Source organism: Phyllostomus discolor, chromosome 8, assembly GCF_004126475.2.
Source record: "Phyllostomus discolor isolate MPI-MPIP mPhyDis1 chromosome 8, mPhyDis1.pri.v3, whole genome shotgun sequence".
Taxonomy (NCBI): Eukaryota; Metazoa; Chordata; class Mammalia; order Chiroptera; family Phyllostomidae; genus Phyllostomus; species Phyllostomus discolor.
In genome coordinates, this window is record NC_040910.2 from 47,107,418 (window position 1) to 47,118,138 (window position 10,721).

The 10,721-nt window shown below is 49.8% G+C and overlaps 1 protein-coding gene across 3 annotated transcripts in view; it reads left to right on the forward strand.

The window, feature by feature from the left end:
* LOC114502747 (cytochrome P450 4F22) overlaps positions 1-4,472 on the forward strand; it is a 38,693-nt gene extending 34,221 nt beyond the window's left edge. For all 3 annotated transcript variants that reach the window (XM_036032479.1, XM_028519909.2, XM_036032478.1), the window contains exons 10-13: positions 1,418-1,551; positions 2,350-2,414; positions 3,047-3,129; positions 3,481-4,472. In XM_036032479.1, coding sequence (XP_035888372.1) covers positions 1,418-1,551; positions 2,350-2,414; positions 3,047-3,129; positions 3,481-3,658 — 460 coding nt within the window. In that variant the 3' untranslated portion in view covers positions 3,659-4,472. The remainder of the gene's footprint in view (positions 1-1,417; positions 1,552-2,349; positions 2,415-3,046; positions 3,130-3,480) is intronic.
* The last annotated feature ends 6,249 nt before the right edge of the window (positions 4,473-10,721 follow it).

Genomic DNA, 10,721 nt, shown 5'->3' on the forward strand with positions numbered 1-10,721 from the left:
TCTGCCTACATCATAATGTAGGAGTTCTTAGGAGGGTCTTAGCAATGGTTGCTGTAATGCTGCATAATAAACAGCCTCTGAACTCAGCATTTGCAGTGGGCATTTATTTCTTGCTCTCGTTGGCATGTTACTCTCATTACTGCTGGGTGATGCTGAATTGAACAAGGTTGCTTCCAAACTGAGGTTCAGGTTAAGGTCTGCTCCATATGTCTCCTTCTCATTGTCCTTGAACCAGCAACTACTCTGGGCATGTTCCTCTCAAGGCAGACTCCAAAAACACAAAGAGCCACAGAAACTTTTAAAAGATTCACTAGAGTGACATTGCTTAATAAAAATATAGGTTTTAGGGGTACAATTCTACAATGCATCATCTGTATATTGTATTGTGTGTTCAGCACCCCAAGTCAAATCTCCTTCCATCACCATTGAGAGCCACACAACTAAAACCTCTGCTTGCATTGTAACATTCCACTAGTTAAAGCAAGTCACATGGCCAAGCCCAACATGAACAGGGTGCGACATACACTCTGCCCACCTAAGTGGAACACACTGCAGAATCAGAGGGCACGAGTGTATAATTCGAACACAAAAGGAAGTGAAGAATCAAGGACAATAATCCAGTTGACTTCGGATGTGTATTGTATAGCGCTGCTTCTGGGTGATGCCAAGAAAACACAACATTGAATAGCATAGAACAGTGAGAAAGTGGTTCAGTGTCACCCTTTCAGATTATGAACTCTCACTTGGGTGCTACTGGGTCTTCAACACCTTGCTACCTGCCTTTTCAACTAAGGGAGAACATGCCCCAGGTTCTGAGAACTGCACAGGAGCTGGTCTCTAGCCAGAACTTAATAACTCTCTTCTGGTTTCCCAGTGATGCTTATGTTTATGACACTTTTATGCCAGGCATGCTGTTTGCCCTTTAAAACAGCAACATAAAGTTTTCTTTGAAAGAGAACCTGTTGGTGTGAACAACCTAGATTATGATCCAAGAGTTATAATTAATCCAATTTTGGGCTCTGAAGTTCAAAGGGAAAAACTAAGTAAGTAGTAGTAAAAGGAGAGGATGTGTGAGTTTTTAAATACTGAAACTGATCCACACGAGTTGGTAACTTGCTGCTGCCCAGACCCCTTGGCTTTCCTGGCACCTCCTCCGGTGCCCCTGATTTCCACATAATTCGTCAGTTAAAAGGTTAGTGCTGGGCCCTCAGAAGCCTGCTAGTGTTGGCCTGATTTGCTGGGAGTCAGATGTTGAGGGTTAGTAGTGTGTGCAAGGCACAGATGCAAGTGTCAAAAATTGGGGCAACTCTGAAATAGAGGTCCTGGGCTAGTTTCCTGTGTGGTTGCTCCTGAGTATGTGTGTGTGAGTGTGTGGCCTGGCCTGCAGTCACCCACACCCCCATTCCATTCTCCCCAGGGATGACCTGACCCAGCTGCCCTTCACCACTATGTGCATCAAGGAGAGCCTACGGCAGTTCCCACCCGTGACCCTGGTCTCCCGCCGCTGCACAGAGGACATCAAGCTCCCAGATGGGCGTATCATCCCCAAAGGTGCGCACTGTGTGCTCCCTGCTGCCTGGCTGCACTATTGTTCATGGGGCCTGGTCGTGCTTGCTTTTAGATGGGGCAGCTCCATGTGCATGTTGTGTAGGGGGGAGATAGAGGCGGGTGTGTCCAGGTGGAAAGAAGCAGTAAGTGTGGCAGGGTGGGCCCTCTGTAGGTAGAGGTAGGGGAGGATTGGTTTCATTCAGTTGGCAGATATCCCCTGGAGGCCCGGCCCTGTCCTGGGTGATGCTAGGGAACTAGAGAGGCCTCATCCCCAGGACCAGGCTGGGGAATAAAGCAGGGTACAGACATTCCCATCCACATGGGGTCAGGGATGGGCTAAAGGGAGGGACAGGGGCTGGCACAGCCCAAAGAAGGAGCCATGGCTCTATCTGGGGGAGAATGCAGGGAGGGCTGCTTGGAAGAGGAAATGCGGGAGGTGAGCCTTGGAGATTTGAAATGAAAGAGCAAGAACCTCAGGGTACAGATAGTGAAAGGCCTTCAATGCCAGATTGAGGCACTTGAACTTGATCCTCAGGGCAGCAGGGAGGCATGGGAGGCATTTGAGCTGAGGAGAAATGTCAAATATGTGAGTAAGAAAGATCCCTGTGTGGCCAGCAGAGCAGCCAGAAAGGTGATGGGGACCTCTTAGGGAGGCATGCAGCAGAATTTTTCAGGGAAGGATGGGCAGGAAAAGTGGCAGATAGCTCGTGGAACACCATGTTCCAGAGGAAGCAGGAGGGTTAGGTCCCCAGAGAAGACCCTCACTCCCCTATGCCCCACTGACCCCACCCCTCCCCACAGGAATTATCTGCTTGGTCAGCATCTACGGAATCCACTACAACCCTACAGTGTGGCCTGACTCCAAGGTGAGCTCCTCCTCCCCCTCGGCTTCTTCCTCAGAAGGGGCAGTCAGGGGGCAGTGGGGCCTCCCCTGCCCTGCTTCCCAGGGAGCCAGACAGCAGGGCTGAGTGCAGGATTTGAGCACCCCGCCCCCCATTTATTCACCCACTCAGTGTGAATTCATCAGGTCCACAAATGTTTATTGAACACCTACTGTGTGCCAGACCCTGTGCTGGGCACTGAGAACAGAAAGAGATATTGTCTTTACCCTCACAGTGAAGTGCAAGAAGAGCACAACTAAGATGATTTTGGGTATTGGTAAATGTACAAACCAAATAAAAAACGGAGTGGGGTGGGGAATAGGGGAGCACTTTAGCTCACATGGTGAGGAAAGATCTTGTGGAAGAAGAGATGTTTGAGCTGACACCTGAAAAGTTTGAAGAGCATGGAGTAGCATGTTCCAGGTAGCGTTAACAGCAGGTGCAAAGGTCCTGGGGTGGGAATGAGTCTGGCATGCCTGAACAGCAAAAGGAGGTGGTCTGGCTGGATTGTAGTGTGGTTCTCTGTCCAGCTGGGCTGCTCCCCAGAGGCTGAGGAAGGGGGCCAAGCTGATATGGATGTGCCAGTCCTCAGACTCACCCAGGCTGCTCCTACTTAGGTGTACAACCCCTATCGCTTTGACCCGGATAACGCACAGCAGCGCTCACCGCTGGCCTTCGTGCCCTTCTCTGCAGGACCCAGGTAACTCTCCTATTTCCCCCAATCCAAGCCAAGCATAGGAGGAACACCGTGGCTGTGGATAGTCAGGGATGTGCCTATCAAGGACAGAGACCACATCACACCTATGGGTCATTTCTGCTAACCCTCTTCGTATCCTCAATGCACCTGTAAGCCCCCAAATCAGATATGTGACAGCACCCCTGGGTATTAAGTGCACCTACTATGTGTTGGGCCCTGAGTTCTGGGCTCATAGGCTCCCAAAAGGCTCTTTGCCGCATTGTCCCGTTTTGCAGATGAAGTAACTGAGGCCCAGAGGGGGAGGTTATTTACTCCGTCCCAGGGACCCTGCTCACACAGTTGTCCTTTCTCCAGGAACTGCATTGGACAGAGCTTCGCTATGGCTGAGATGCGCGTGGTCGTGGCGCTGACGCTGCTGCGCTTCCGTCTGAGCGTGGACCGAACACACAAGGTGCGACGGAAGCCGGAGCTTATACTGCGCACGGAGAATGGCCTCTGGCTCAATGTGGAGCCGCTACCTCCACGGGCCTGAGCGCAGGTGCACTCCTGAGGAGCCCCAGGCCCAAGACTGGCCCAGAGGCCAAGGCCCCATCCTCAAGGGGCCAGGCCCCGCCCCCAAAGTCCTGTGGCATAGGCCACACCCCTCGAAGTCCAGGCTCCGCTCCTGGATGGTCAGGGTCCTCCTTAGAGCATCTGGTAGGTGTAGGCCACTCCCTTGAGGTCCAGGTCCTACCCCTGTCAGTACTTGTTCTGGTTCTCTTGTTTGAGGACCAGGCTAGGCTACACCCCTCGGGTCCAGACCCTGTCCTCAGCATCCCACTGATTCAGGTCCTCAGGCCCCACACACCCAGCCGTCTAAGATCCTAAGACCAGACTTCTAAGGCATCCTGGGTTCAGGAGTGGCCCCACGCGGACTCTGGAAGGCTTCTAAATGGAGGACTTGGCAGCTAGAGCCCGAGGTCAGAGCCTTGAACTTGGACATCACCTTCCTGAGCGCCACCCCTCCTTCCCCCCAGCTCAGATGGGTGAACCTCTCAGGCATCAGGCTACATCCCATGGCTGTTTGCTGTTGTTGTTTTTAAAACTCAGACCCTCCTTTCCTCCCAGACCCTTCTTTCCTCCTTTACTCCAAGACCCTTTTCTAAGTGTTCTGATTTTTGTAGAATAAAGGCAAGGGACACAGACATCCACCACCGTCCACCCTCTAGCATGACCAGACCCTGATACTTGGAGCCCAGCAAGGAAATGAGGGCCCCTGAACAGTTGGGAGGCAGCTGAGGGAAGCTGTGAGCCAGAAGGCTGGAAAGCCATTTGTCCTCGGACATAAACTCAGACTTTTGGGGACAGTTTGTGTATTAACTTCTTTCATCAATAGGCTGCATATTAATTGTCTGCTGGCACAGGGCCAGGAGCGCTGCCAGCTTGATTTCTGCCCTCAAGAGGATGGGGTTGACAAATGTTGAACAAATAATTTTACATATAAATATCTACTTAAACCCGTGACAAGTGCTCCAAGGGAGAGGTTGTTGGTACTGGGCGAGCATAACAGTTGATGTGGGTGGCTCAGGGAGAGCTTCTCTGATATGGAAGTGGGAGTAGAATTTGAGAGCTGACAAGGGAGAGAAGAGCATTCCTGGCAGAAGGAACAACATCTGCAGATGTCTCGAGATGAGGAAGAGCTTGAAGAACTCACAGGGGGCCAAGGTGGCTGGATCTGAAGAATGGGGTAGAATGGAGGAAGCAGGGGCAGGAGCCAACCGCTTAGAACTGTGGGCCATGTCACTATTCAGATCTTGTGGTGAGGGCAATAGGGAGCTATAGCAGGTGTGTGAGCAGAGACACAACATGTACCGATTGGATCTGAGCTGGCAGGGAAGTGGCTTGGAAGGGAGTATGTGGGACTGGAAACCCAGGGAAGAGGGAGGCTGAGGTTCAGGTGGGATGGGAAGGGCAGGGGCTGAGGGGAGGGAGGAGGTTAGGGCGAGTCCCCAGTCTTTGGCTGGGGGAACTGGATGGCGGAGTACAATGATGATACAGAAGGTAAGGCAATGACAGTGTCTACAAGATCACATTAATTCATCAAACTGAAAATCTTCTAGGAGCCAGGCAGTGTTTGAGCTCTTGCATGACTGACATTCTAGAAAGGGGAGCCAATAAATGATTAATAAGCAAATAAATAAGTAAATTTACACAGGGCCTTAGAAACCACGGATTTTATTGTGAGAGAAATAGGGAGGCATGGAGAGTCCCAAGCAGAGGACGGACAAGATTTGTCTTATAGTCTTTGGCTGCTATGTTGAATAGGGACTGTGGAGGGCAAGGATAGGACTATGAAGATAGGGTGGGGGTGGCTACATTAGCCCTGGTGAGAGATGACAGTGGCTCCAACCAAACTAGCAGCTGTAAAGGTGAAGAGGGGCAACTGGATGCTGGCGAGGAATGATTGTTTTATGAAGGTCGTCCTGGTGGGTTTTCCAATGGATGGAATGTGGGGTTCAGGAAAAGGGCAGGACCCCAGGCTTGAGCACCTGGAAAGAAAGATGGAGGTGCCATCAACTGAGATGGGGAATGCTGAATGAAGTAAGTTGTTTTGGGGGTGAGATCAACATGTCAGTTTGGGCCAGGAGGAGCTGGAGCATCAAGCTGGCAGTTGGTCTCAAATTTGGGAGAGAGTTCTAGGCTAGAAGATGCATTTGGGAAGCCTCAGCATTTAGATGGTGTTTAAAACCCAAAGACTGGGTGAGATTCCAGGATGGTGTGTGTGCGTGTGTGTGCGTGCGTGTGTGTGTTCATGAAGGAGGGATTTAAGGACCAAGCCCTGGGGGTCTGCACAGTTAATATAACAATAAAGAGATTTAAAATTGATTCAGTGCTTCCTGTGTGTCCTTCCCATTTAATATTCTCATTCAATTCTCACAGGTACTGTTATTATGACATGGGTATTGCTACTATCTCGTTTAACTGAGGTGGGAATTGCATGCCCCAGAGTGAAGTCACTCACCCAAGGTCCAACAGCGATATTATTGTGAGCTCAGAGGGGCCCTGAGTCCTTTTCTAACACATTTCTTGGGCCTCCTGGTCCTGCTCTGGGCCCTTAGACTCTGTCTAGAAGGGGAGTCAGCAGATAAGGCTGGGGTGATGGATTTCATGAATCGAACGAAACTGGGCTGTGGATGCCGGGGCGCCCTCGGGTGGCTTGTGCTGGGATTGTTGGTCGGAATGCCCTGTCCAGGCTACTTTTAAGATTAATTGAAAACATGTGGTCCCGGACCCTGAAGAAACCACCAGCTCTTGCTGACGTTGCCTCTCAAACACTCCAATCCCGACGGAGGTTCTCCAAGTGCTCGACATTGTCCAAACATCGCACCGGCCTCCTCAAACTCACCCCTCCACTCCCGACCAACGCCTCGGTGCAAACCCTTCATCTGCCCGCAAAAATATCTTGACCTTGGGAGGAGACGTATATGGGTTCAATCCCAGGCTCTGATCCTTGAGGTGGCCTTGGCACGCGACTGCCCCTCTCTGCACCTCGGGTCTCCCGTGGACTTTACGGGATCACCATGCTTGTAATGCACGTTGATTTTCCTCGTAGGGTCTTGGTGAACGAATGAGACAGGAGAGGAGGCTTGAGGTCCGTTAGGCCCAGGACTGGGCTCCACCTGCCTGTGACTCGTAAGACACAGCTGCTCCTGGCTCAGACAGCTGAGGGGGGCCTCCTTTCCCTCCTGAGCGCGTCGTAGGCTCCCTCTGCTGGACGTTTTGGGAGCGACAGGCTCTAAGGAGTTCGGTCTCCGTTTAGCGTGTGTGTGAGAAACTGTGTGTGACTGTGTCTGGCTTAGTGTGTTAGGGAGAGAGGAGGGGAGACCCCCACTCATTGGACGACTGTAACTGTCCACATCAGGCTGTGCTCCTGCTCAAGGCAGGGTTCCCTGCGCTGTCCCCCATCCTGCCTTGCGGCAAGCAGGACATTCAGGAGAAATAACTTGCTTGCAGCAGCCCTCACTAATGACAGTTGGGTGCTTGTTCTCTGCTCTCTCCCAGAGGTCCCCAGAGGGACTGAGCCCCGGGCGCCCACAGGGGGACTTCCTCTCTAAAGCACTTTTCCCTGCTGCCTTCCCTTCCCCGTCTCACTTTTTGACTGCCCTATTGTTATTTCCTGAGATTGCCTCCCAAAGAAGCAACTTGTGTTGATATTTTGCTTCAGAATAAAGTATCTGCCCTTTAATCCTTGTATCACAGTCTGCTTTCAGGGGATGCAAACTAACATACACACATAGGCCTCTTATTATGCCCCTTGTACTGAGGAGGGGTGTGAGGATCAGAGAGGGCAAGTCGCTTGCCCAGTGTCTGCAGTTGGAGAGTGGCAAAGCTGGGCTTTGACCCTGGGCCCTCTGACCCCAAGTCCAGTGCTTGTTTCTCTCCTGGAAGCCCTCTTCCTTGCAAAGTGCCGAGGGAATGAGGTCCTTCACAGCTAGTCAAGTCCATGATGTGTATACCAGAGGTCCTTAGACTCACTCGTGGCTGGTTCCTGTCTCTTCATTCTGTCACAGAATAAGAGAAATAATGGCAAACACATGCTTGGTGCTGACTATGTGTCAAGGGAATGTTTTTAAAAGCATTTCATTTGTTTGTCTCCTGTCTCCAAAATTGCATGAGTTTGGTGTAAAAAAAAGTTGTAAATGTGAACATTTTAAAGAGAAATTCTACTTTTGCTCCCCACCCCCAGTCCAGCAGTTTGGTCTGATTTTTTTTAGTTTTAAAAATTGCATATATGAACATTTTCATATATATATACTTATGCATACATAACCACTTTTTAAAGATATTTTTTTAAAAATTTATTTATTTACTTTCAGAGAGAGGGAAGTTAGGAAAAAGAGGGGGAAAGAAATATCAGTTGGTTGCCTCTCATACACACCCCATCCTGGGACCAAACCCACAACCCAGACAAGTGCCTTGACCGGGTATAGAACTCGTGACCCTTCACTTTGTGGGATGATGCCCAACCAACTGAGCCACACTGGTCGGGCCAAGAGAATTTTTTATAAGAATTCATTTGAGCCAAACTGATGACATATGCCAGTGAGCAAGATCTCAGTGCTTCCACACATAATCATTTTTTTGAGGATTCCAAACATATTAAAAAATACAATCTGGCTCTGGCTGGTGTGGCTCAGTGGACTTAGTGCCTGCCTGCAAACCAAAGGGTCATGGGTTTAATTCCCAGTCAGGGCACATACCTGGATTCCAGGCCAGGTTCCCAGTAGAGGAAGCACGAGAGGCAACACACATTAATGTGTCTCCCTCCCTTTCCTCTCTCTAAAAATAAATAAGTAAAATCTTTTTTTTAAGTGATACAGCTTTTTAAAAAATATTTTATTTATCTATTCCTAGAGAGAGGGGAAAGGGGGGAGAAATAGAGGGAGAGAAACATCAATATGCGGCCGCCTCTCACACGCCCACAACTGGGGACCTGGCCTGCAATCCAGGCACGTGTCCTGACTAGGAATTGAACCCATAATCCTTTGGTTTGCAGGCAGGCACTCAGTCCACTGAGCCACACCAGCCAGGGCAGTAAATAAAATCTTTAAAAAAATACAATCTGTTCCAGTTAGAATATTATTGTACAATGAACTACCAAGAAGTTTAGTATCTTCAACTGACAAACTTTAGTTTGCTCATCAATTTGTAATTTGGCAGGGCTCAGTTGGGTTGGTTTTCTCTACTCTATGTGGCCTCACCTGGGAAGCTTGTCTGAAGCCAGAAGATCCACTGCCAAAAGAACTCACTCTCGTGGCTGGTAATTTGGTGCCAGCTGTTGGCTGGGGTCCTGGGTTCCTGCCAACGTAGGGCCTCTCCGTGGGGTTGCTTGAACTTCCTCTGCACATGGCAGCTGTGTCCATGAGGGTGTATTCCAAGGGGCCTGGAAGGAAGCTGCAAGTCTTCTTGTGATCTAGACTCCAAGTCCCAGATGACACTGAGAACAGTTCAGGTTCAAGGAGAGAGGGATTAGATTTGTCTCTGAGTACTGACTCCAGTGTTCTCCAGAGAAGCAGAACTAATAGCATCTATTTATCAGTCATCTATTTATCTATCTACTCATCCATTATGTATTCATCGCTTATTATCTATATCATCTGTCTAGCTATCATTTATCTATATATATCATCTATCAGTCTTCTATATACACTTATATTTATCCTAAGATTTATGTATGATATAAATCTTACATGTACATTTATATCTTAAGACTTATACAAACTTATGTTAAGGTATATATTTTTCTCAAGATTATGTGTGTGTGTGTGTGTGTGTGTGTGTGTGGGTGTGTGTATTCATTCTACTACTTGGGAAGGAGAGGGGACAAATAACTTCTTTTTATGACATGCCACACTTCCCAAGTCTCCCTCTGTGGGTGTGGTGGTAGTCAGGCTAATTTTTGTGGACAGCCCTCACGCAGTAAACAGAGAGAGAGATTGAGAGAGAGATGCAGTCAGTGTTTCAGTGAGCTATCACCACATAACGAAGAGCCCCCCACCCCAAACTTAGTGGCTTAAAACAATGACCATTTTATTTTCTCTTATGATTTTGCACATCAAGTGGTCATTTGGAGGCTCCACTGGGCTGGACGGTCCAAATGGCTCTCTCACATGGCTGGCAGTTGATAACTGGCTGTCACGGCAGGGAGGTCAGTGGGGGCTGTTGATCAGTTTTACACATGTGAGGACTTTCCATGTGGCCTCAGCTTCCTTACAGCATTCAACGTGTCCTGTGAGCAAATAGAAGTGTACACTGCCCCCATCCTCATGGCCATCATTGGCATGGCACGACCTGTACACAGCCTATTGACAGAGCATCCCAGGCCAGTCCAGATTCAAGGAGAAGGAAAACAAGGTCCTCTTACTGGGGAAAATGGCAAAAATCCTGCAGTCATCTTCTCGGTGGGTCTGGGTTAGAGCCTGAGGTCCTGCATTTCCAAGATGCTGCATGTGACAGCCAGGCTGTGGGTCTGAGGACCACACTTGGAGCAGACAGTTCTTCAGCTCATGGCTCCTAAGTCCCTTCCTTCCCTAAATAGTTAATGAGCACCTACACTGTGCCAGGATTCACTTTCTCCTGTGCTGTCATGTTGAATGACTTTGCCGTGTGGTGGGTACAAGGTCTCGCACCTTTTTGGACACCTGTTTCTTCTTCTTTCCTCCTGCTGCTTCCAAGCCTCTCTGGCCAGCCCTGCTGCCTCTCATCCACCCCAGCCCTGCCCCTGGCTCTTCTGCAGATGGACCTGCCAGCAGGTGGCCCTAGCCCAGCAGAGGAGGAGGAGGAGGGTCTAGGACAGTGTGCCCCAACCTGCTGGGGGCTCCAGGAACAGCCACCTGCAGCTGGGTCATGTAGGACTGGAAGGAGTAAGGTGGCGGGGTGGGGGAAAGTTTGGACATTTCCCTAACATTCTATCCGTTGTAAGAGGAAAGTCTGCCTCAATCTTTCCACTCAGCCCCATTCTTCAAACTCGCACGCATTTTGGAGCCTGACTGTGGGGAGACCTCATAGGGGCTGAGAAGCCTTCACAGGGAAATGTGGGAAGGAGCTGGACAACA